This window comes from Bubalus kerabau, chromosome 23 (genome assembly GCF_029407905.1).
Source record: "Bubalus kerabau isolate K-KA32 ecotype Philippines breed swamp buffalo chromosome 23, PCC_UOA_SB_1v2, whole genome shotgun sequence".
NCBI lineage: Eukaryota > Metazoa > Chordata > Mammalia > Artiodactyla > Bovidae > Bubalus > Bubalus kerabau.
In genome coordinates, this window is record NC_073646.1 from 19,471,732 (window position 1) to 19,499,107 (window position 27,376).

Consider the following 27,376-nt stretch of genomic DNA (forward strand, 5'->3'; position numbering starts at 1 on the left):
CCTACTTCCCATGCACATAGAAATGTTTCCCTTATAATTTCCAATAGCTTTAATCACATATATTAGAATTTTTAACCCTCAGAAATCTTTAATTTTGAATGAAAACTAAAAAGTACATGATCATAAACTATTTTTTACATTCAGTTCAGTTTAGTCGCTCAGTCGTGTCCGACTCTTTGTGACCCCATGAATCGCAGCACGCCAGGCCTCTCTGTCCATCACCAACTCCCGGAGTTCACTCAAACTCATGTCCATAGAGTCAGTGATGCCATCCAGCCATGTCATCTTCTCTCGTTCCCTTCTCCTCCTGCCCCCAATCCCTCCCAGCATCAGAGTCTTTTCCAATGAGTCAACTCTTTGCATGAGGTGGCCAAAGTATTGGAGTTTCAGCTTTAGCATCATTCCTTCCAAAGAACACCCACGGCTGATCTCCTTTAGCATGGACTGGTTGGATCTCCTTGCAGTCCAAGGGACTCTCAAGAGTCTTCAACACCACAGTTCAAAAGCATCAATTCTTCAGTGCTCAGCCCTCTTCACAGTTCAACTCTTGCATCCATACATGACTACAGGAAAAACCACAGCCTTGACCAGATGGACCTTTGTTGGCAAAGTAATGTCTCTGCTTTTGAATATGCTATCTAGGTTGGTCATAACTTTCCTTCCAAGGAGTAAGCGTCTTTTAATTTCATGGCTGCAATCACCATCTGCAGTGATTTTGGAGCCCCCCAAAATAAAGTCTGCCACTGTTTCCCCATCTATCTCCCATGAAGTGATGGGACCAGATGCCATGATCTTAGTTTTATGAATGTTGAGCTTTAAGCCAATTGAACTAACATCCAAAAAAGATGTCCCTTTCATTACAGGGGACTGGAATGCAAAAGTAGGAAGTCAAGAAACAATTGGAGTAACAGGCAAATTTGGCCTTGGAATACAGAATGAAGCAGGGCAAAGGCTAATAGAGTTTTGCCAAGAGAATGCACTGGTCATAGCAAACACTCTTGTCCAACAACACAAGAGAAGACTTTACACATGGACATCACCAGATGGTCAACACCGAAATCAGATTGATTATATTCTTTGCAGTCAAAGATGGAGAAGCTCTATACAGCCAGCAAAAACAAGACCGGGAGCTGACTGTGGCTCAGATCATGAACTCCTTATTACCAAATTCAGACTTAAATTGAAGAAAGTGGGGAAAACCACTAGACCATTCAGGTATGACCTAAATCAAATCCCTTGAATTTTTACATTATCATTCTGTAATTTGGCAAACATAAAATTTTAAATAATTTCTAGAAAGATGTACTTTCTGAAAGAAAATTTCTCAGCCTAGAATTAAGCATCAGTTCAGTTCAGTCGCTCAGTCATGACCAACTCTTTGTGACCCCCATGGACTGAATCACACCTTGCCTGTCCATCATCAACTCCTGGAGCTTGCTCAAAACTCATGTCCATCAAGTCGGTGATGCCATCCACCATCACTGACTCAATGGACATGCAAGCTCTGGGAGTTGGTGATGGACAGGGAATCCTGGCATGCTGCAGTCCATAGGATACGACTGAGCAACTTAACTGAACTCAACTGTAGAGTCATGTGAATTGTAAGAGGTAATACAGGTAGATTCCATGTATCCTTTACCCACTTTCCTTTACCACTTTATCATATTGTGCAAAATTTTATAGCACAATGTCACTACCATGATATTGACTTGGTACAATCAAGAAAGAAGGTACTTCCATCACCTCAAGGATCCCTCATGTTGACTTATTATACCCACATCCCTCACCTCCCACCCTGACCCTCTCCTTAATGTGCCCCCACAACTACTATGTGATGTGTTTTCCACTTCTGTAATAATGTCATCTCAAACATGTCAGATAAATGGAATTGTACAGTATGAAAAAAAAAAAGAATAATCAAAAGGAAAGTTTACAAATAAGAAATACAATAAGAGAAATAAAAAGCTATTTAGATGGACTAAAAAACAGATGAAAGGAACATTAAAAAAATCAGTGACCTGGAAGGTAGAACAATAGAAGTTACCCAATATTTATGACAGAAAGAAAACAATATATAAAAGGGGGGTTTCAAGGTGGCTCCCATGAATACATCAAAGTTTGCTGTTACTGCTTTTGCTAAGTCAAGTTCGACTCTTTGCAACCATAGACTGCAGCCTGCCATGCTAGGCTCCCTTGTCCTCCACTGCCTCCCAGATTTTGCTCAAATTCATGTCCATTGAGTTGGTGATGCTATCTAACAATCTTATCCTCTGCTGCCTCCTTCTTCTTTTGTGTTTAACCTTCCCCAACATTGGTCTTGTCCAAAGAATGGGTCTTTGCATCATGTGGCAAAAGTAATGAAGCTTCAGCTTCAACATCAGTCCTTCCAAGGAATATTCAGGGTCGATTTCCTTTAGGATTGATTGGTTTGATGTTCTTGCTGTCCAAGAGATTCTTAAGAGTCTTCTCTAGCATCACAGTTTGAAAGCATTAATTCTCAGGGCTCAGCCCTCCTTATGGTCAAACTCTCACATCCATATATGACTATTGGAAAAACCTCAGCTTTGACTATACAGACCTTTGTTGGCAAAGTGATATCTCTGCTTTTTAATACATTGTCTAGGTTTGTAATAGCTTTCCTTCCAAGGAGCAAATGCCTTTTAATTTCATGGTTGTAGTCACTGTCCACAGTGATTTTGGAGCCTAAAAAATAAAATATGTCACTGTTTCCACTTTTTCCCCTTCTGTTTGCCATGAAGTGACAGGCCCAGATGCCATGATCTTAGTTTTTCCACTGCTGAGTTTTAGGGCAGTTTTATCACTCTCCTGAAAAGGTCCTGAAAATTTGGTAAGCAGAGTACCCAAAACAAAGAGTAAAAGGACAGTACCAAGGTGGTAGGAGAAACAGATACAGACTCACCAAAGAAGAAAACCACACCCTAGCCATGGTGATCCACAGATGGGAAGGCTTACAAAACTATATTTATTTTCCCTCAGGAGTTAGAGATTTGAGCTCAACATGAGGCATCTTAATCCATTGATCCTACACAAAAGAGACAAGCTCTCAAAACACCTGGCTTTGAAAACCAATGGGGAAATTACCCAGGAAAACTATAGAACTAAATGGAACAGAAAATCCACTCTTAAAAGGGCTTGTTCACAGTCTCACTCAACCCAAAACCCAGCACAAGAACACCAGATTGAAAAGCACAAGGATCATAGGTGAATGGGATGCAACCACTAATCTTGAAGCATCTGCTGGGGAGTCAAGAACCTGTTGGGATGCTCCCTGGGGATTGAGACACTGGTGTAAATCATTTTTGCTATCCCAGGCTATGTTGTCAATACTGAAGCTGGCAGGTGCCATTTTGAAATTCTCCCTCTAACCCTGCTAGCACCTGTAACTGCACTCTGTCAAGAGCTAGGCACACATCTGTGCCTCAGCTGGGCCTTATACTTGCCAAGCGATAACTCTGCCCACCAGTGCCTGGCAGCAGCCATGTCCTGGCCCTGCAGCTAGGGGCCATCCTCACCCACTAGCATGCCACAGTAGCAGTGGCAGCTCTACACAAAGGAAGGTGAACATAGCCTACATAAAAGATACTTCTTGAGCACCTCGCTCTGTGGCCAGGTGGGACTGCACTTCTGAGCCCCATAGGACGTCTCCTACGTAAGTCACTCCTTCAAGATTCAGAGAGGTAGATGATTTTATCTACTACATAGAAACAAACACGGAGAATTAGGAAAAATGAGGGGATGAAGAAATATATTCCAGTTGAAAGAACAAAATGAAACCTCAGAAAAAGAACCAAGTGAAACAGGCACAAGCAATCTACTCAATAAAGAGTTTAAGTTAATCTTTCTAAACATGTACATTGAACTTGGAAGATGAATGGACAAACACAGTGAGAACTTAAAAAACAGACAGAAAATATCTAAAAATATCAGACAGAAGTTATAATGAACTGAAAAATATACTAGAGGTGTTGAGCACCAGACTGGATAAGATAGAAGAATGAATAAGTGAGCTGGAAGACTAAGTGATGAACTCAGACAAGAGAGAAAAATAAAAAAGAAAATTTTAAAAAGTAAAGATAAATTAAGGAACCTCTGGGACAACATCAAGGATATTAATATTCACAATATAGGAGTGACAGGATGGGAGAGAGAAAGAGAAGAGGTCTAGAAAAAATTATTTGAAGAAATAGTGGCTAAACATCTATAATTTGGGGAAGGAAACAGACATCTGGAACCAGGAAACTCTGGAATTACAAATAAGATGAATCTCAGGGGAAAAAAAGTTGAATGTAAAGATAAACACATCAAGACTGTAATTAAAATGTTAAAAGTTAAGAATAAAGAAGAAACTGTAAAATCAGCAAGAGAAAAACAACTTGTTATGTGCAAGGGAAACCCTATAAGGGTATCAGCAGATTTTTCAGCAGAAACTTTATAGGCCAGAAGGGAGTGGCATGAGCTATTTAAAGTGCTAAAAGGAAAAAACTTCCAACCAAGAATTCTCTACCCAAGAAGTTTATCATTAAAAAGAATAGAAGGATAGATTAAGAGTTTCCTAGGTAAACCAAAACAAAAGGATTTAATCACCATTAAACTGACACTACAATAATTAGAAAACACATGAAAATTAAAATCTCACTATAAAATGTAAATGTATAATAAAGGTAGTGAATAAGTTACCTATAAAGCAAGCAAAAAGATTGAGAGATAAAAGTAGTAAAATAAACCAAAGTTAAAATAATTAGTTAAGTAATACATCAAATAAAAAGATATAAAATGTATCATCAAAAGAATAAAGTGTTGGGATGGGAAGTGAAAACATAAAGCTTTGGAATGTGCTAAAATTTAAGTTGCTATAAAACAGACTGCTTTTTAATAGAATGTTGTGTGTGAATCTTATGGTAACTACAAAGAATAAACTTATAGTAAATATACAAAAGAATTTAAATATAACACTAAAGAAAACCAGCAAAATATAAGGGTAGAGAGAAAGAGAAAAAAGAACAGAGAGGAAACACAAAAAGAACCAGAAAATAATCAACACAGTGGCAATAAGCACACACCTATTCATAATTACTTTAAATGTAAATGGGCTAAATTCACCAATCAAAAGACACAAGTGGCTGAATGAATAAAAAAAAACAAAATACACTGATGTGTTGCCTAAAAGGGACTCATTTCAGAAGTAAGGACACACAGGGACTGAAAGTGAAGAGATAAAAAGATATTCCAGTAAATGGAAATGAAAAGCTGGAGTATCTATACTCATATCACACAAAATAGACTTTCAAACAAAAATTTTCAAAAAAGACAAAGAAGAGCATTACATATGATAAAGTGACCAATTCAGCAAGAAGATATAATTTTCATATGCATCCAACATAGAAACATCAAGATACATAAAACAAATATTAACATCATACATCAGGAAAAAGACAAGGATGCCCTTTTTACATCATTTTTATTCAACATAATATTTGAAGTCATAGCCCTGACAATTAGGCAAGTAAAAGGAATGAAAGGCATCTAAGTCAGAGAAGAAAAAGTAAAACTATCATCATTTGCAGATGACATGATCCTATAGACCCTAAAGACTGCACCAAAAGAAAACAATTAGGACTAACAAACAAATTCAGTAAAACCAAAGAATACAAAATCAATATATAAAAACCAGTGGCATCTATACATTAGTAACAAACTATCAGAAAGATAATTAAGAAAATAATCCCACTTACATTTGCATGAAATAGAATAAAATACCTACTAATAAACATAACCAAGGAGGTGAAAAACCTGTACACTGAAAACTATAAGACATTGTGGAAAGAAATAGTAGAAAGAAATGCAAAGATATATAATGCTCATGAGACGTAAGAATAATATTTTTAAAATGTTCATATTACTTAAAACAATCTACAGATTCAATGTAATCTCTACCAATATGCCAATGGCATATTTCACATGACTAGAATAAATAATTCTAAATTTTACTTGGAGCCAGGAAAGAATAATAACCAAAAAATCTTGAGAAAGAAGAAAAAAGTTCAAGGTATCACACTTTCTGATCAAACTATACCACAAAACTATAGTAATAAAAACAGTATGGTACTGGCACAATAACTGACACATAGATCAATGGAACAGAAGTGAGAGCCCAGAAATATACCTACACATATATAGACAATTAATTTGCAACAAAGGAGAAAAGAACATATTATGGAGAAAGGACAGTCTCCTCAATAAATAGTGCTGGGAAAACTGGACAGCCACATGCAAAAGAATGAAATTAGACTATTACATTTGGGCTCCAAAATCACTGCAGATGGTGACTGCAGCCATGAAATTAAATGACGCTTGCTTCTTGGGAGAAAAGCTATGACCAACTTAGACAGCATATTAAAAAGCAGAGACATTACTTTGCCAACAAAGGTCTGTCTAGTCAAATCTATGGTTTTTCCAGTAGTCATGTATGGACAAGAAAACTGACTATAAAGAAAGCTGAGCACCAAAGAAGTGATGCTTTTGAGCTGTGGTGTTGGAGAAGACTCATGAGAGTCCCTTGGACTGCAAGGAGATCAAAGCAGATCCTAAAGGAAATTAATCATGAATATTCACTGGAAGGACTGATACTGAAGCTGAAGCTCCAATACTTTGGCCACCTGATGCAAAGAACTGACTCATTGGAAAAGACCCTGTTGCTGGGAAAGATTGAAGGCAGGAGGAGAAGGGGATAACAGAGGATGAGATAGTTGGATGCCATCATTGACTTGATGGACATGAGTCTGAGCAAGCTCCTGGAGTTGGTAAAGGATAGGAAAGCCTGGTGTACTGCAGTCCATGGGGTCGCAAAGAGTTGGACATGATTGAGCAACTGAACTGAGCTGATACATCATACACAAAAGCTAAAAAGGGATTAAAAGCTTGTAATACCTGTAATAACTGAAATAATAAAATTTCTAGACAAAAAACATAGGCAATATCTTCATTGACATGGGTCTTAATGATATTTTTGTGGCTCTAACTCCAAATTAAAGGAAACAAAAGCAAAAATAAACAAATGGACTACATCAAACTAAAAAGCTTCTGCACAGTGAAAGAACCCATTATCAAGATGAAAAGGCAACAGACTAAAATGGGAGAGGATATTTGCAAATCATATATCTAACAAGTGCTAATATCCAAAATATATAAAGAACTCATTTAACCCAGTGACAAAAAAAAAAAAAAAGTAGGTGAAAAATGGGTACAGAATCTGAATAGACATTTTTCCAAAGAAGACACAGAGAAGAGGGAAAGATGTTCAATATTGCTGATTATCAGGTAAATTCAAATCAAAACCACAGTAAGATCTTCACACCTATGACTATCATCAAAAAGATAAGGAATAACAAATGTTGGAGAGGACGTGGAGGAAAGGGAACCCTCTTACACAGTTTATGGGTACAGTCCTATGGAAAACAGTATGGAGATTTTTCAAAAAATTATGAATAGAACTACCATATGATTCAGCTATTTTACTTCCGCGTGTTTATCTGAAGAACAAAAAAGCCACTAATTTGAAAAGATATATGCATCCTTATGTTATTGCAGAATTATTTACAACAGAAAATATATGGAAACAACCTAAGTGCTTATTTATAGATAAATGGAAAAAGAAGGTAACACATATGGATAAACATATATATGTTCATATATGTATGTGTGTGTTTAAATAGAATACTACTCAATCATAGAAATGAATGTAATCCTGCCATTTGTGACAACATGGATTGACTTTGAGGTATTATGCTAAGTAAAGTAAGGCAGACAGAGAAAGAAAAATACCATATGATTTTTATTCATGTATGGATGGCTTCCCTGGTGGCTCAGATAGTAAAGAATCTGCATGTAATGCAGGAGACACGGGTTTGATCCCTGGGTCAGGAATATAAAACAAATAAGTGAAAAACTCACAGGTACAGAGAACAAAACAGTGGTTACCAGAGGGTAAGGTGGTTTAGGGCAGGTGAAATGCAAAAGTCAACTGTATGCTGATGGATGGTAACTAGTCTTGTAGTAGTGATCACTCTGTAGTGTATATAGATGCTGAACTATAATGCTGTACACCTGAAATGCATATAATTAAAAAAATATATCAGGGCCCCAGAGATCTGTGGGACTATCATTAAAAAAAAAGTAACATTTGTGTCATCAGAATCTCAGAAGTTGAGAAAACTAGGGCAGGTCTTTCTTCAAAGAATGGTTAAAAAGTTCTAAACTTTGGCAAGAAAAATAAACTATAGAATTTGGTAATATATGAAAATAATTATACAAAAGGATGAAGTGGGGTTTATTCCAAGGAAGCGAGGCTGTTTAATGTTTAAAAATCAATCAACATAATCTACCTTATTGACAGGGTAAAGAAGAAAAAATCAGATGATGGTGTTAATTGATGCATAAAAGACGTTTACCAAAATTCAAGACTTATTGATAATAAAAACTCTCAGGAAAATAGGAATACATAGGAGAATTTCCTACACTTGATAAAGTTTTTTGTAGATGCTCTTTATCAAGTTAAATATGAGGGACTGAATGTTTTCCCATTAGTATCAGGAACAAGGCAGGGATGTCTGCTCTCAACACTCTTAATCAACATAGTGCTGGAAATTCTAGGCAGTCTAGTAAGACAAGACGGGAAGTAAAAGGCATATATCTGAAAGGAAGAAGTAAACCTGTCCCTACTTGTAGATGATATAATTATCTACATGGAAAATCCCAAGGAATCAACAACAACAAACTCCTAGAACTAAAAAGGGACAAATAAATGCCTCATCTTGTTTAAGTGATTTTGATTTGGGTTTTTGTCATATGTAACCAAGTCATTTATCTTTTCATTTTCCCATCAAATATTTATTGAATGCCTAAGATTTGCCAACAACTGATCTAGATAATAGTGATACATCCATGGAAAAAAGAATTGCTTACTTGTAAGGGTGGTAGTAAGAGATGTGAACAGTTAAAACAGGGTAAAGAGACAAAAATGAGGGATGCTATTTTAGAAAATGTGGTAAGGGAAGACCTCTTTGAGAGGACATCTCATAAAAGAGGGATTTGGTGAAGGCAATAGTCCAGGGAAGAGTGTTCTAGGCAGTGGGAACTGTAAGTTCAAAGATCCAAAGGCTGGAATACATATGTTACAAGAAAAGTAAGGGGGCTGATGTGGCTGCAGCAGACTGAGGGAGTGAAGGAGAGGGCAGTGGGTCAGAAAGGACACTGTGTCAGATCATGCAGTTTCTTGGAGTCCATGTAAAGACTTGAATTTTTACCTGGCGTGAACTAGAAAGTGTTGAAGGATGTAAACGGAAGAGCAAGCTGATACTATTTATTCTTAGTCCTGACCGGTTCAACAGGTGCAAAGATAAACATAGCAACTGGTTCACTGTAACCTAGAGCAACCTATACCTTAATTTCTTTCCTTTCTATTCAAAACCCCTTTGCTTTCTTTCACCCTCTTTTCTTTCTTTCTTCTGAGAGAAAATTCCCTCAATCCCTTCATGAAACTAACCCCTCCATCAACTCCATGGACATTTTCCCGCTAATAAATACAGTATTTTCCCATTCCTGCAAAAGCCTGTGGTGTATGTAAATTATTAACTATAAAAGGGATAAGTAACCTCAGGGGATTGTGTAAACTTACAGTGTAAACTTAGCCCAGAATGTTTGCTCCTCCCTCCAGAATGTCTTCACCAATCCAAGCAAGACACTTCTAAGCATAATTTAACCTTTCCCAACTGTCGGGCTATTCTCTCTTCTTTTCGTTATTACCACCACCAAAGCAGACGCAAGAGTTCAAGTTTCAGGGATCCTCCTCTAGGAAATAAGTCTGCCATCATCCGTCATCTCCAGCTGTGTCAGAATCTGTCACTTTAGTGAGTACCACCTTATCTGTCTTCTAAGTAAGGTTTTCTGGGCTGGCACATGTACTTTTAAACAAAGATAGCAAACAAACAAGACCAACAAATCAAAAATGGTCTCACTGAAATCTTGGGCAGCTGGGGTGTTTCTATCAGAATTTGTCAGTTGTCATGTAATGCTATCGAGTAAGTGACCAGGAGTATGTACACAAAAAAAGGCTATAAACATAGCAGCTAAGTTTTTCATTTTAAGCTTTTCATGCTATTTAATTTTTTAAAAAATCATGTTCATTTGTTAATTTCTTAAAGTGTTTTTTAAAAAAATTCAATTGAGTCCAAGTAGCAGCTGAGTTTTTCACTGTACTACTTAGCTCCCTGCCCTGCTCAGTGGCAAATAAGAATCCATCTTCTGCATCATCGAGGAAGTATGCAAGCTTTTTCTAGGAACTTTTAGGAAACATGCATGCCCACTCAAGGAAATAACCTGAGGGCAGCCACTTTTCTCTGCTACGTGGTCAAGCATAGATCTAAAAACTCTGTATAGAAGTTTTAAGGCAGGATCTTGTTAGGTTGGGGAAAATAGTAGGGATTTTACCTTGCTTTCAGGCTATATATGCCAAGCTACCATTATTGCTTGGATTACTTGATAGGAAAGATAGTTATGGAGATGTGGGGTGGTGAAAACTCTCTTGGCACTGCAGCTTATATGGATGTAGAGGCTACATTGCAGATGAGGCCCTGAAAAGTTCATCTGGCCAGAAGTGGTACTGTCTTTATTATAAGAGTTTTCTATGGCTCATTATAAAAATCCAGGCTTACACTGGGAAATTATCTCAGCTCTATCACCTAAAAAGAATACTAAAAGCCTATAAAATGGATGTTATGAAAAGTTAAAATCACTGAAAAGATAGGAAAAGAACTGTGTTGGGGAAAAGGTGGTCTTAGTTTTGATGACAAAGATGTTGGGATTTTCTTTTTGGTAGAACAAAATGATTAGGCCATTTTAAGCTCCAAATGCCTGGCCAATTTTCTTTTCAACATATGTTTGAAGGATTCTGAATACACTGGAGAAAATTTTTGAAATTTTCACTTTAATTGCAAAATAATGGAAACAGTCCAAATGAAGATAGATAGGGGACTGGCTTAAGATATTATAGCACAGCTGTTCTGGAATGCCATACAGCTATTTAAAACAAAAAAGCAAAATAAGGAAGATCTGTGCACAGATATGGAAAACCCTCCAAAGTTGTATTACATTAAAAAAAAATTATGGACAAAATTGTGCGTATTCTGGAAAATAAGTGGTATAAAAGTGGTGGAGAAAAAAGAAACTATAGTCATTTGCTTGAATATATATAAAGAAACTTTGAAAAAATACATAGAAATAATAATAGGGTTTTCTGAGGGAATAAGGATGGGATGATCAAGACCATCCCCAAGAAAAAGAAATGCAAAAAGACAAAATGGTTGTCTGAAGAGGCCTTACAAATAGCTGAGAAGAGAAAAGAAGCTAAAGGCAAAAGAGGAAAGGAAAGATTATACCCATTTGAATGCAGTTCCAAAGAATAGTGAGGTGAGATAAGAAAGCTTTCCTCAGTGATCAGTGAAAGGAAATAGAGGAAAACAGTAGAATGGGAAAGACTAGAGATCTCTTCAAGAAAATTAGAGATACCAAGGGAAGATTTCATGCAAAGATGGGCACAATAAAGGACAGGAATGGTATGGACCTAACAGAAGCAGAAGATATTAAGAAGAGGTGGAAAGAATACACAGAACTATACAGAAAAGATCTTCACAACCCAGATAATCACAATGGTGTGATCACTCACCTAGAGCCAGACATCCTGGAATGCAAAGTCAAGTGGGCCTTAGGAAACATCACTACGAACAAAGCTAGTGGAGGTGATGGAATTCCAGTTGAGCCATTTCAAGTCCTAAAAGATGATGCTGTGAAAGTGCTGCTGCACTCAATATGCCAGCAAATTTGGAAAACTCAGTAGTGGCCACAGGACTGGAAAAGGCCAGTTTTCATTCCAATCCCTAAGAAAGGCAATGCCAAAGAATGTTCAAACTACTGCACAATTGCACTCATCTCACACACCAGCAGAGTAATGCTCAAAATTCTCCAAGCCTGGCTTCAACAATATGTGGATCAAGAACTTCCAGATGTTCAAGCTGGTTTTAGAAAAGGCAGAGGAACCAGAGATCAAATTGCCAACATCTGCTGGATCACTGAAAAAGCAAGAGAATTCCAGAAAAACATCTACTTCTGCTTTATTGACTATGCCAAGGCCTTTGACTGTGTGGATAACAACAAACTGGAAAATTCTTTAAGAGATGGGAGTACCAGACCATCTGACCTGCCTCCTGAGAAATCTGTATGCAGGTCAAGAAGCAACAGTTAGAACTGGACATGAAATAACAGACTGGATCCAAATAGGAAAAGGAGTACGTCAAGGATGTATATTGTCACCCTGCTTATTTAACTTATATGCAGAGTACATCATGTGAAATGCTGGGTTGGATGAAGTACAAGCTGGAATCAAGATTGCTGGGAGAAATATTAATAACCTCAGATATGCAGATGACACCACCCTTATGGCAGAAAGTGAAGAAGAACTAAAGAGACTCTTGATGAAAGTGAAAGAGTAGCGTGAAAAAGTAGGCTTTAAACTCAACATTCAGAAAACTAAGATCATGGCATCCAGTCTTGCCACTTCATGGCAAATCGATGGGGAAACAATGGAAACAGTGAGAGACTTTATTTTGGGGGGCTCCAAAATCACTGCAGATGGTGATTGCAGCCATGAAGTTAAAAGATGCTTCCTCCTTGGAAGAAAAGTTATGATCAATCTAGAGAGAAAATTAAAAAGTAGAGACATTACTTTGCCAACAAAGGCCCGTCTAGTCAAAGCTATTTTTCCAGTAGTCATGTATGGATGTGAAAGTTAGACCATAAAGAAAGCTGAGCGTTGAAGAATTGATGCTTTTGAACTGTGGTGTTGGAGAAGACTCTTGAGAGTCCCATGGACTGCAAGGAGATTCAACCAGTCTATCCTAAAGGAAATCAGTCCAGAATGCTCATTGGAAGGACTGATGCTGAAACTGAAACTCCAATATTTTGGCCACTTGATGCGAACAACTGACTCACTCACTAGAAAGGACCCTGATGCTGGAAAAGATTGATGGTGGGAGGAGAAGGGGATGACAGAGGATGAGATGGTTGGATGGCATAACCAATTCGATGGACATGATTTTGGGTAAGCTCCGGGAGTTGGTGGACAGGGAAACCTGGCGTGCTGCAGTCCATGGGTTTGCAAAGATTTGGACATGACTGAGCGACTGAACTGAACTGAAACTGGGCAGCTATGTGATGGGGTGGAAGGCAGATTTTTCACTGTGTACCTTTTATAATTTTTTAAATCATTTGATAGTATTATCCTCCAAAATTAAAAACAAAGTTATAGCACTAAAAACAGTGTTGTGCTGTGCTCAGTCTCTCAGTCATGTCCGACTCTCTGTGGCATAATGGACTGTAGCTGCCAGATTTCTCTATCCATAGGATTTCTCAGGCAAGAATACTGGAACCAGGTTGCCAAAAACTTAGTGTTGACTACTTAACTGTTTCCTTCCCATCGAAGGAAACATTGTTAATTCTGTAAGAAGGAAGAGAGTTGCAAAATGTGCAGGATGTAACTTGCCAACAAATAAGAGAGGTTTGTTCCTTCCACTCAACCCTCACTGCCAAAGAGAATGATGTTTGAAGATTCAGGGCTTCATTTCTGTTCTAAAAAGCAGCCTCTTTTAGAGCCTAAGAGAACTGCCAAGGGATCTCTGGTGAATAATTAACACTTTTCCTCACGCAGCTTCAGGCAAGAGGAAAGTGATGAGTAAATAATTTACTATACCTGAACTTTTTTTTATTTATTTATTTTTAATACCTGAACTTTTAGAAAAATCTTATCTTGGGAATGCTTCCTCTCAAGTTTCCTGTATATTAATGTTTCATATCACTCCAGTTCTGAGCTACTATCAACAAGAATTTTCTGCAATGATAGAAATGTTTTGTGACTGCACTGACATGTGTATGGTAGCCACTGGCCACACGTGGCTATTAGGCACTTCAAATGGAGCTGCTGCTGCTGCTAAGTTGCTTCAGTCGTGTCCGACTCTGTGTGACCCCATAGACGGCAGCCACCAGGCTCCCCCGTCCCTGGGATTCTCCAGGCAAGAACACTGGAGTGGGTTGCCATTTCCTTCTCCAATGCATGAAAGTGAAAAGTGAAAGTGAAGTTGCTCAGTCGTGTCTGACTCTTAGAGACCCCATGGACTGCAGCCTACCAGGCTCCTCCATCCATGGGATTCTCCAGGCAAGAGTACTGGAGTAGGTTGTCACTGCCTTCTCTGTGAAATGTAGCTAGTGTGGCTAAGAACTAATTTTTAAATAGTATTTAAATTAATCTAAATTAGCCACATGAACAGTGCAAGTTGTCACACAATTCTGGTTAAAGTAGGAGAGGCACTTCTCAGGCCTACTATAATTCTGCTGTGTTGTAAGTGTGTGTGTGTGTGTGTTTGTGTGTGTGTGCTCAGTCCTGTCTGACTCTTTGCAACCCATTGGACAGTTCTGATTATTGGGGAAAAAAAAAAAAAAAGAAACCACCGTGTGTAAAGTTTCTGCCTTCTGAAGAAGTCATTTATTCATTCAACAAATATTTATTTAGCACTTACTCTGGCCAAATGCTATTATAATTCCCATGAATATAATAGACAATGCCCATACCCTCATAAACTTTATATTCTAGTGCAAAGATTAGCAAACTATGGCCCATGGGCTAAATCCAGCCCTCCACTTGCTTTTGTACAACCTGTGAACCAAAAATAATTTTTGAAGTTTTAACTATTTGGAAAAATAAAAATGGAATAACAATTCATGATGAGACATAATTAGTATTTTTAGTTACACAGTTACAATTGTTCATTTATGTATTGTCAGTGGCTGCTGTCTCAACTAGAATTGAGTGGAGCAGTTGCAACAGAGACCAAATGGCCCACAAAGCCTAAAATATTTATTATTTGACCCTGTACAGAAAAAGTTTGCTGACTCCTGAGCTAAAGGATAATGATATGCTAGACACCATGATAAGCACTTTGTCTCATTTAATCTTTGGGACAACTCTCTGAGGGTGATTCTACTAGTCTCTTCATTGGTAAATTGTGAAACTGGGGTCTGAAAATGGGTATTTCTAATAAGTTTCCAGGTGATGCTGATATTGATTGTTCATGGATCATAAACCTCCAAATCAGTGACTCTCTGCCTTGGTTGCACAGCAGAATTCTCTGAGGAAATTTTAAAAAATATGATTCCCAAGCCCTAATGAAGGAGGAAACAGACAAAGCTGGACTCCATCTTAGGCCAGGGTGTGAACATTAGGCTACACGCATGGTCACCCTCCCAATGGACTTTGAAATTTGTGCCCGGTGTCTATAGAAATGGCATACCAATGGAAAACCAGACTCCCAGATAAAAGAGCCTCAGGACTTGTACTTGGACTCTGTTGCCTAAAAGAATATGCTAATTATTTCTGTAACAGAACAAAGTGGTAAATTCCATTATGTTTATCAGGATATGACCACAGGGCTATTGATAAATATCCACTGTTTATTTAGTCTTGTGACACATGAATCATGGGATAACTTTGATCATATCTCTCTTTTACCTTGTCCAGACCAGTTTCAAGGAATTTGGGGAGGTGGGTTTGAGCAAGTACACTTAGGATATATAAGGTTTTCACAAAAACCGGTTGGGGTCCTTGGCTAAGAAGAGACTCTGCCTTGGGCCTGCCGGTATAATAAACTGCACTCCACTATCTGCACTGTCCTTCTGAGTGAGTCTGTTTCCCAGAACGCGTGGCTACAACACTAACCCCAGAGATTCTGATTTAATTAAGACTCAGGCATCAGTACATTTATAAACCTTTCCTCATGATTCAAATATATAACCAGGTTTGAGAAGCACTGCTGGAATGAAATTCTATTGATCTGTAGACCAACATTCTAGTTCTAATTCTCATATCACATTAATGCAAGTTGCTTCCCTTCTGCGGGATCCTGTTTTCTTTGCAGGTGAAAAATGAGGAGGTTTAAATCAGATGATCTCAAAGGGCTTAATCTCATTGCCTTGTCAGGTCTGCACACAAATAGATCAAAGGGTCAGACAAAATACCCAGGTCTCCTTGGCTCCTTGGCTTACAGTAAATCTCAGTGAAATATTTGTTGAATTAATATCTTTATTATCATAATAAATCATTATATTAAGTAACCATGAGGATGCATTGAGTGCAACAATATGATGCCCAATTGCCAGGTCCATTTAGGGTTAAATATATGGCTGGCATCCATTATTAATCATTGTTTGGAAATATATCAATACATAAATGCTTCCACACAGCTACTCTGCCTTACATACCGTAAAGTTAGAGTTGAAGCTAAAAATGATGATTTAATGATTGTGAGCCGGAGAAGGCAATGTTGATCCACTCCAGTACTCTTGCCGGGAGAATCCCACGGATGGAGGAGCCTAGTAGGCTGCAGTCCGTGGGGTCGTGAACAGTCGGACACAACTGAGCGACTTCACTTTCACTTTTCACTTTCATGCATTGAAGAAGTAACTGGCAACCCATGCCAGTGTTCTTGCCTGGAGAATCCCAGGGATGGGGGAGCCTGGTGGGCTGCCGTCCATGGGGTCACACAGAGTTGGACACGACTGAAGCGACTTAGCAGCAATGATTGTGAGAGTAGTGTTTCATTGCAGGAAATGTGGAAGATTACAGAAAGTATAAAGAAGAAAACCCGTAATCCCTAAAACTGCTTTTAAATAGCCTCAATTATGAGACCTCAGCCAAATAAATGACATGTGATCAAATGATTTCCCACAGAAGGAGGGAGGGCTGGGTGGCCCAGAGAGGCCTCTCCTACAAAAGGCTAAACTCTATTTTCATATCTCTGGTAAATGCAGCTCCAAGCCTGGAGGTAGTGTGGGCTCCTATCTGGAGTGTGGGAATTATAGTCTATAAACTAGAGGAGCTTTGACAGTGCTTTCATGAGTAACTGGTACTTTGCTACCTCAGTTTCTTCATCTGTGGATTATCCATTGCAAAAAATTCTCCTTAACATGTCTACACTCCTTTTGAAATCCTTAGATGAAAGAGAATAAAAGCTTAACTCTTTGCTTTCATTGAGAGTAACTGGATGACACAGATCTTTTCTTTTTTAGAAATGTATATGGGAGGCACTAGCCCTTACTTGTCAGAAGAATGGGCTGGAATGAGACAGTTCTAGGTTCAAATCCAATCAATGCCTCTGTTACAGACTGAATGTTTGTATCCCAGTTCAAAACAGTTCTTCTGTTAAAGCTTTGACCTCCAATGTGATGGTATTTGGGGATGGGGCCTTTGGTAGGTAATTAGGTTTAGATGAGGTCATGACAGTGAGGCGCCTGATGGGATTAGTATCTTCCAAGAAGTGGAAGAGAGAGCAGGGTTCTCTCTCTCTCCATCATGTGAGATCACAGAGGGACAGCAACCATCTGCAAGCTAGGAACAGACCTTCATGGGATAACTGAACCAGCCAGCAGCTTGATCTAGGACTCCCTAGCCTCCAGAACTGTGAGAAATAATTATCTGTTGTGTAAACCAGAGAGGACTGAGACAACCTCTTATTCATCATATTCTCCATCTGCAGAGATGATAATAGCACCCACTTTACAGGGTTACTCTGAAGATTTAATGATAAATTGTATGTAAGTAAAGCATTGAGCACAGTATTTGGGACATAGTGAGTTCTCAAAAAATAGTACTACTCTGATGATTAACAATAATAAAACTTGGCTGCTTGGGGATATGGCTGAAACAAATGCATGTCTTTTTGTTTGTCTTTTAGATGGATTGGTATCTGTAGAAATTCTGGGTGCTAAAATACTTAGCCAGACTGACGTTAGCCCTTGTCACCATGAAGATATTACTTTGTGCCAAATATTTTCAGTGCCCAGTAATTCCTGGCTCTATGAGAGCATTGCATAAAAATTACAGAACAGTGACCCCTCAGAATTTCTCCAACTATGAATCCATGAAACAGGACTTTAAACTAGAGATCCCAGAGTATTTCAACTTTGCCAAAGATGTCCTGGACCAATGGACCAATATGGAAAAGGTATGTAGCAAGGACCAGTCAGACTGCAGTTTCTTAACTGAGAGTGATTTTTCCCCCCAGGGGACATTTGGCAATGTCTAGAGATACTTTTGTTGCTGTGAGTTGGGGGAGGGTGTATGCTAATGGGTGGAGGCTAACGGGTGCTGCTAAATACCCTGTAATGCACAGGACATCTGGTTCACTGTTAAGAGTTCCATGGTTGAAAAAGCCTGGGTTATAAAAATCTATGATTACAGGTTAATTTTTTTAAAAATAAAAAGGAGTAGGGACTTCCCTGTTGGTCCAGTGGTTGGGAATCCACCTTCCAAAGCAGGGAACATAGATCTCACATGTCATGGGGCAACTCAGCCTGCTGGCCACAGGCCACAACAAAAGATCCCATCTGCTGCAGTGAAGATCCTGTGTGCCACAACAAAGACCTAAAGTGGCCCAATAAATAAATAAATACTAAAAATAAATAAATATAAAGGACTAGAATGAAATGGGAACCCAAGAATTAAAAATGGCAGGAAATGAGGCAAAGAGCATTGAGAGAATATAAAGGGATGCAAGAATTCTACCTTTATGGAAAGAAAAATAATCAGGCTAAATGAGAAATCACATGTGCTGAAAGAAGTGACATGGCTCCCAAAATCTAGAAATAAGGACCCCAGAGTTACTCCCAAATACTCCAAGTATGTCCTAACTAAAGACCTGTGAATTTTCTTCAGGGAAAATATTACATTAAGTCAGTTGAAATAGAATTTAGCTGCATAACCACCTTTAAATCTATGACTTGTTTGTCTTTCCTCAGGCTGGGAAGAAACCTTCCAATCCAGCCTTCTGGTGGATAAATGGAAACGGAGAAGAAGTGAGATGGAGTTTTGAGGAACTAGGATCTTTATCAAGGAAATTTGCAAATATACTTACAGAAGCCTGTGGCCTGCAAAGGGGAGATCGAGTAATTTTGCTTTTGCCCAGGATCCCTGAATGGTGGCTTGCAAATATAGCCTGTCTGCGCACAGGTTAGTAGTGTTGGTGTTGCAATATTTAAAGTATGGTGGATGAGAGATTTTCCAAAACATCTAAGTAATCATGAGACATTTATTTTGGCCATTTTTATCTGAAGAACTATACACAACATGGTATTATTCTCGAGAACCTTAGAAATGTGTTGGAAACATGCCATATCTTTTGACCTATGAGTTGGGTTTTTTTTTAATAATGAAATACATTTAAGTTAATACCAATCAACAATCAAACACCTATAGACCAATTTCTTCTCTCCTCCTATAGGATTCACAATCATCTGCAACTCAATCAGTCACAAACTCAAGGAACCCATCCTAGTTCCTGCGTCAAACCTTTATTCCTCTCATGGTTAATTACCATTCATCTAGTGCCCTAAGCCAGGCATCTGCTACTCCTCCTTCCTAATCAGTTCTTACATCTTATAAATTTTACTTCCTACATGGCTCCAAAGTACCTCCTCTTCTCCAACTTCATTGCCCTTTCCTTACTTCATTTTTACTATCTTCTGAGTGGATTTTCCCAAAAGAATCCCTACTCCTGATTCTGTGTGTGTCTATACCCTATCTCAATCCAATTCATCCTCCACAGCAGTGTTCTTTCTAGAACACATATGTTATCCTTTTATTTTGTTGCTTGATAGTATTTAATAACTCTTTGTTGCCTACCAGATAAAATCTGAGGTGAACTGTGGAAAGCTCTAGCTATCTTCCATGTGTTTTTCTCATTTTCCCACACTCCTACTCGTCAGCCATCTCAAACAGTTTCCTATAAGGTTTGTGATCTTTCTTGTCTCCTTGATTTTGTGCACACTATTTCCTAGGCTTAGAAAGTATTTCATTCACACCTAACCCATTAAACAACTCCTATTAAACTTAAAAGTCTCAGTTCTAATGTCACCTTCTCAGCAACATCGCACTGATCTCCCAGTCTAGGTGCTTTCTTTTTTGGGTGGCCACAGGACTAGGTCAATTTTCATTCCAATCCCAAAGAAAGGCAATGCCAAAGAATGCTCAAACTACTGCACAATTGCACTCATCTCACATGCTAGTAAAGTAATGCTCAAAATTCTCCAAGCCACGCTTCAGCATACGTGAACCATGAACTTCCAGATGTTCAAGCTGGTTTTAGAAAAGGCAGAGGAACCAGAGATCAAATTGCAAACATCCGCTGGATCATGGAAAAAGCAAGAGAGTTCCAGAAAAACATCTATTTCTGCTTTATTGACTATGCCAAAGCCTTTGACTCTGTGGATCACAATAAACTGGAAAATTCTGAAAGAGATGGGAATGCCAGATCACCTGACCTGCCTCTTGAGAAACCTATATGCAGGTCAGGAAGCAACAGTTAGAACTGGACATGGATCAACACACTGGTTCCAAATAGGAAAAGGAGGACGTCAAGAATGTATATTGTCACCCTGCTTATATAACTTCTATGCAGAGTACATCATGAGAAACGCTGGGCTGGAAGAAGCACAGGCTGGAACCAAGATTTCTGGGAGAAATATCAATAACCTCAGATATGCAGATGACACCATCCTTATGGCAGAAAGTGAAGAGGAACTAAAAAGCCTCTTGATGAAAGTGAAAGATAAATGTGGAAAAGTTGGCCAAAAGCTCAACATTCAGAAAACTAAGATCAGGGCATCTGGCCCCATCACTTCATGGCAAATAGATGGGGAAACAGAGGAAACAGGGTCAGACTTTCTTTTTTTGGGCTCCAAAATCATTGCAGATGGTGATTGCAGCCATGAAATTAAAAGACGCTTACTCTTTGGAAGGAAAGTTATGACTAACCTAGATAGCATATTGAAAAGCAGAGACATTACTTTGCCAACAAAGGTCTGTCTAGTCAAGGCTATGGTTTTTCCAGTGGTCATGTATGGATGTGAGAGTTGGACTGTGAAGAAGCTGAGCGCTGAAGAATTGATGCTTTTGAACTGTGGTGTTGGAGAAGACTCTTGAGAGTCCCTTGGACTGCAAGGAGATCCAACCAGTTTATTCTAGGGGAGATCAGTCCTGGGTGTTCGTTGGAAGGACTGATGTTGAAGCTGAAACTCCAATACTTTGGCCACCTCATGCGAAGAGTTGACTCATTGGAAAAGATTCTGATGCCTGGAGGGATTGGAGGCAGGAGGAGAAGGGGATGACAGAGGATGAGATGGCTAGATGACATCACCAACTCAATGGACATGAGTTTGGGTGTACTCCAGCAGTTGGTGATAGACAGGGAGGCCTGGCGTGCTGTGATTCATGGAGTTGCAAAGAGTCGGACATAACTGAACTGAAAGAAATAGTATGTGTTTCTAATTTAACCTGTACTGTATTGTCTGGGCATACTCAGTTCAGTTCAGTTCAGTTCAGTCGCTCAGTAAACTCCCGGAGTTTACTCATAACTCATGTCCATTGAGTCAGTGATGCCATCCAGCTATCTCACCCTCTGTTGTCCCCTTTTCCTGCTGCCCCCAATCTCTCCCAGCATCAGGGCTTTTTCAAATGAGTCAACTGTTCGCGTGAGGTGGCCAAAGTTTTGGAGTTTCAGCGTTAGCGTCAGTCCTTCCAATGAACACCCAGGACTGATCTCCTTTAGGATGGATTGATTGGATCTCCTTGCAGTCCAAGGGACTCTCAAGAGTCTTCTCCAACACCACAGTTCAAAAGCATCAATTCTTCGGTGCTCAGCTTTCTTCACAGTTCAACTCTCACATCCATACATGATCACTGGAAAAACCATAGCCTTGACTAGACAGACCTTTGTTGGCAAAGTAATATCTCAGCTTTTCAATATGCTATCTAGGTTGGTCATAACTTTCCTTCCAAAGAGTAAGTGTCTTTTCATTTCATGGCTGCAATCACCATCTGCAGTGATTTTGGAGCCCCCAAAAAGAAAGTCTGACCCTGTTTCCTCTGTTTCCCCATCTATTTGCCATGAAGTGATGGGACCAGATGTCATGATCTTAGTTTTCTGAATGTTGAGCTTTAGGCCAACTTTTTCACTGTCCTCTTAAACTTTCATAAAGATACTGTTTAGTCCTCTTCATTTTCTGCCATAAGGATGGTGTCATCTGCATATCTGAGGTTATTGATATTTCTCCCTGCAATCTTTATTCCAGCTTGTGCTTCTTCCAGCCCAGCGTTTCTCATGATGTACTCTGCATATAAGTTAAATAAGCAGGGTGACAATATACATTCTTGACGTCCTCCTTTTCCTATTTGGAACCAGTGTGTTGATCCATGTCCAGTTCTAACTGTTGCTTCCTGACCTGTATACAGGTTTCTCAAGAGGCAAGTCAGGTGGTCTGGTATTCCCATCTCTTTCAGAATTTTCCACAGTTTATTGTGATCCACAGAGTCAAAGGCTTTGGCATAGTCAATAAAGCAGAAATAGATGTTCCTCTGGAACTCTCTTGCTTTTTCCATGATCCAGCGGATGTTTGCAATTTGATCTCTGGTTCCTCTGCCTTTTCTAAAACCAGCTTGAACATCTGGAAGTTCACGGTTCACGTATGCTGAAGCCTGGCTTGGAGAATTTTGAGCATTACTTTACTAGCATGTGAGATGAGTGCAATTGTGCAGTAGTTTGAGCATTCTTTGGCATTGCCTTTCTTTGGGATTGGAATGAAAACTGACCTTTTCCAGTCCTGTGGCCACTGATGAGTTTTCCAAATGTGCTGGCATATTGAGTGCAGCACTTTCACAGCATCATCTTTCAGGATTTGAAATAGCTCAGCTGGAATTCCATCACCTCCACTAGCTTTGTTCGTAGTGATGCTTTCTAAGACCCACTTGACTTCACATTCCAGGATGTCTGGCTTTATGTGAGTGATCACACCTTCGTGATTATCTGGGTCACGAAGATCTTTTGTGTATTCTTGCCACCTCTTCTTAATATCTTCTGCTTCTGTTAGGTCCATACAATTTCTGTCCTTCATCGAGCCCATCTTTGCATGAAATGTTCCCTTGGTATCTCTAATTTTCTTGAAGAGATCTCTAGTCTTTCCCATTCTGTGTTTTCCTCTATTTCTTTGCATTGATCGCTGAAGAAGGCTTTCTTATCACTCCTTGCTCTTCTTTGGAACTCTGCATTCAGATGTTTATATCTTTCCTTTTCTCCTTTGCTTTTCGCTTTTCTTCTTTTCACAGCTATTTGTAAGGCCTCCCCAGACAGCCATTTTGCTTTTTTGCATTTCTTTTCTATGGGAATGGTCTTGATCCCTGTCTCCTGTACAATGTCACGAACCTCATTCCATAGTTCATCAGGCACTCTATCTATCAGATCTAGGCCCTTAAATCTATTTCTCACTTCCACTGTATAATCATAAGGGATTTGATTTAGGTCATACCTGAATGGTCTAGTGGTTTTCCCTACTTACTTCCATTTCAGTCTGAATTTGGCAATAAGCAGTTCATGATCTGAGCCACAGTCAGCTCCCGGTTGTTTTTGCTAACTCTATAGAGTTTCTCCATCTTTGGCTGCAAAGAATATAATCAATCTGATTTTGGTGTTGACCATCTGGTGATGTCCATGTGTAGAGTTTTCTCTTGTGTTGTTGGAAGAGGGTGTTTGCTATGACCAGTGTGTTCTCTTGGCAGAACTCTATTAGACTTTGCCCTGCTTCATTCCATACTCCAAGGTCAAATTGCCTGTTACTCCAGGTGTTTCTTGACTTCCTACTTTTGCATTCCAGTCCCCTATAATGAAAACTACATCTTTTTGGGGTGTTAGTTCTAAAAGGTCTTGTAGGTCTTCACAGAACCGTTCAACTTCAGCTTCTTCAGTATTACTGGTTGGGGCATAGGCTTGGATTACTGTGATATTGAATGGTTTTCCTTGGAAACGAACAGAGATCATTCAGTCGTTTTTGAGATTGCATCCAAGTACTGCATTTCAGACTCTTTTGTTGAGCATGATGGCTACTCCATTTCTTCTAAGGGATTCCTCCCTATAGTAGTAGATATAATGGTTATCTGAGTTAAATTCACCCATTCCAGTCCATTTTAGTTCGCTGATTCCTAGAATGTTGACGTTCACTTTTGCCATCTCCTGTTTCGCCACTTCCAATTTGCCTTGATTCATGGACCTAACATTCCAGGTTCCTATGCAATATTGCTCTTTACAGCATCGGACCTTGCTTCTATCACCAGTCACAACGACAACTGGGTATTGTTTTTGCTTTGGCTCCATCCCTTCATTCTTTCTGGAGCTATTTCTCCACTGATCTCCAGTAGCATATTGGGCACTTACCAACCTGGGGAGTTTATCTTTCAGTATCCTATCATTTTGCCTTTTCATACTGTTCATGGGGTTCTCAAGGCAAGGAGACTGAAGTGGTTTGCCATTCCCTTCTCCAGTGGACCACATTCTGTCAGACCTCTCCACCATGACCCGTCCATCTTGGGTGGCCCCACACGGCATGGCTTAGTTTCATTGAGTTAGACAAGGCTGTGGTCTGTGTGATCAGCTTGGCTAGTTTTCTGTGATTATGGTTTCAGTGTGTCTGCCCTCTGATGCCCTCTTGCAACACCTACCATCTTACTTGGGTTTCTCTTACCTTGGAGGTGGGGTATCTCTTCACAGCTGCTCCAGCAAAGCACAGCCGCTGCTCCTTACCTTGGATGAGGGGTATCACCTCACAGCTGCCCCTCCTGACCTTGAACTTGGAGTTGCTCCTCTCGGCCCTCCTGCACCCGCGCAGCCGCCACTCCTTGGATGTGGGGTTGCTCCTCAGTCATTGTCATAGGACTGTGAAAAAGCTTCTAAAAGGCAATGACATATTCATCTCTGTGACTCCAAAGATTGGCTTACAGTAAATTTCAGCGAAATATTTGTTGAATTAATATCTTTATTATAATAAATAATTATATTAACTTTCTTAATTTACTATAATCATTATTTGCATTTGAGGAGAGCTATATGCTCTAATCTCATGTGTACTTGTAAATTATTCACTGGAGTTGCACAGTCCACTTTTGCATAGTTTTTTAACAAAATGACCGCTTTCATGAATACTGTTCAAGCTCACTGTCTTAATAACACAGGGCTTCCCTGGTGCCTCAGTGGTAATGAATCTGCCTGTCAATGCAGTAGATGCAGGCTCAATCTGGGTTGGGAAGATACCCTGGATAAGAAATGGCAACCCACTCCAGTATTCTTGCCTGGGAAATCCCATGGACAGAGGAGTCTGGCGGGCTACAATCCATGGGGTCACAAAAGTGTTGGACACAACTTAGCAACTAAAAAACAGCTTAGTAAAAGACTAATGTTATATATATATAAAACATTATATTATATATAATGTTTGCAGTATATATAATGGCTGCAGTAGGTCTTCTTTGCTGCACGGACTTTCTCTAGTTGCAGAGATTAGGGGCCACTCCCTAGTGGTGTGTGAACTTTCACATTGTGATGGCTTCCCTTGTTGTGGAGCATGGGCCCTAGGGCATGAGGTCTTCAGTAGTTGCAGCTCATGAGCTACAGAGTGCAGGCTCAGTAGTTGTGGCACACGGGGCTTAGTTGCCCCATGGCATGTGGGATCCTCCCAGACTAGGGATCAAACTGGTGTCCCCTGCCTTGCAAGGTAGATTTTAAACCACTGAACCACCAGGGAAGCCCCAGTAACAGACTATTTGATTGCCAGGACCAGAAATCCATTCATATTCAATAGTTCAATAGTGAAGAAGAATTATTGAATATTTACTGGAGAATTTTACAGGGGAAAAAGTGCAGAAAGAAAAACTGGCCTCAGTAAGAGGTCAGGCTATTCAGCAGGCAGTTTCTGTCTCTACTTTTTTTGCTCTGAAGCTGTTGCACAAAGGGGGACCCCTTCCAGGGCCCAAAACTGGGCTCTTGTCTAACACTCAGAAATGAATTGTCTGAGGAGACACATGTGCTGACAAAGCAAGAGATTTTATTGGGAAAGGGCACCTGGGTGGAGAGCAGAAGGTAAGGGAACCCAAGCAATCTTGGGTTTTATGGTGATGGGATTATTTTCTAATGTGTTGTCTTTAGCCAATCATTCTGACTCAGAGAACTTCTTGGTGGTGCATGCCTTGTTCAACCAAGATGGATGCTAGAGAGAAGGATTCTGGGAGGTGGTCGGACATGTGGCGTCTCCTTTTGACCTTTCCTGAACTCTTCCAGTTGGTGAAAGCTTATTAGTTCTGTGTTCCTTACCAGAACCTCCTGTGGTGAACAACTCATGCAAATGGTTATCATGGTGCCTGGCCAGGGTGGGAGGTTTCAGTCAGTGTGCTTCCCCCCCTAACAGAGCCACAGGGCCTCTTGTCTCTCTGCTTCTCTCAAGCACCTGCTCCTTTGACCTCTTCTTTCTTGCTAAGGAATAATTTCTCTTCATTTTGGTTGGTGCATGGTTTTGATTTGCTAGACAAATATCTCAGGTCCTAACCTATATGTCACATCCATTAATCCACTCAGTCTCTTAAAATTTAAGGCAGAATCTGATTGGCACAGCTTAGATTAGGCCAATCAGAAGTGATCAGAGGCAGCTTCAACTGATAAAGCTTGGTTATTGGGGCTGTGGGCAGAAGGAAGGAAGGTTCTCTTAGAATAAGGAGGAATAAATGGTAAACCTAATATACTAACAATGCTAGTCTTCCAAATAGAATTAAAAATGAACTTATAGTTATTGGATTTCTTAATAATTTTCCCCTTTTAATAAAACTTAACTAATTTTTGCAAGTAACCTCAGCTATTTATGTATTACATAGGGCTATATACATGTGACAAAATGATAAAGAAATGCAAAGGAATGGTTAACACAATATTCTGGATCATGACTACCTGGAAATTTGGGGCAGAGCTCACAGAAGGCTTTAAACATATTGTTAAACTCTCTTTTTAAAGCTAGATGGTGGATAATTCTTATTTTCTTATTTTTTAAGGGGATACACTACATAAGCTCTGTTGCATAGTTGGTAGTTTTTGCAAAAAAATAAGAAAAATATACAATTTAACTGTACCTTTGTAGGAGTCATAAATGTTTGGGGATGCATTACTAAGGGTATAGTCGTGAGAAAACTGTTACTGTACTTTCAAAAAAGGAAAAGTACATAGTACTGAAGAGGAATAATGTTACAATATAGCATTCAAAATCAGAATTACTGGAAACTTGGAGAAATGTAAGTTCTTCAGCTCCACTCAAGGTTTACCGAATCTAAAACTGGAGTTGAGATATAAAAACCTAGAAATCTGTTTTATTAAGCCCTGTAGGTGATTCTGGTGCA

General features: G+C 39.4%; 1 protein-coding gene across 2 annotated transcripts in view; it reads left to right on the forward strand.

The window, feature by feature from the left end:
- The window catches only part of ACSM3 (acyl-CoA synthetase medium chain family member 3), an 83,289-nt gene that overhangs the window by 16,177 nt on the left and 39,736 nt on the right, over positions 1-27,376 (forward strand). The window contains exons 1-3 of one of the 2 annotated variants that reach the window (XM_055562565.1): positions 9,790-9,926; positions 17,853-18,122; positions 18,916-19,126. In XM_055562565.1, coding sequence (XP_055418540.1) covers positions 17,922-18,122; positions 18,916-19,126 — 412 coding nt within the window. In that variant the 5' untranslated portion in view covers positions 9,790-9,926; positions 17,853-17,921. Of the gene's footprint in view, positions 1-9,789; positions 9,927-17,852; positions 18,123-18,915; positions 19,127-27,376 lie in introns of those variants that run through there. The other variant, XM_055562563.1, reaches the window with a different exon arrangement.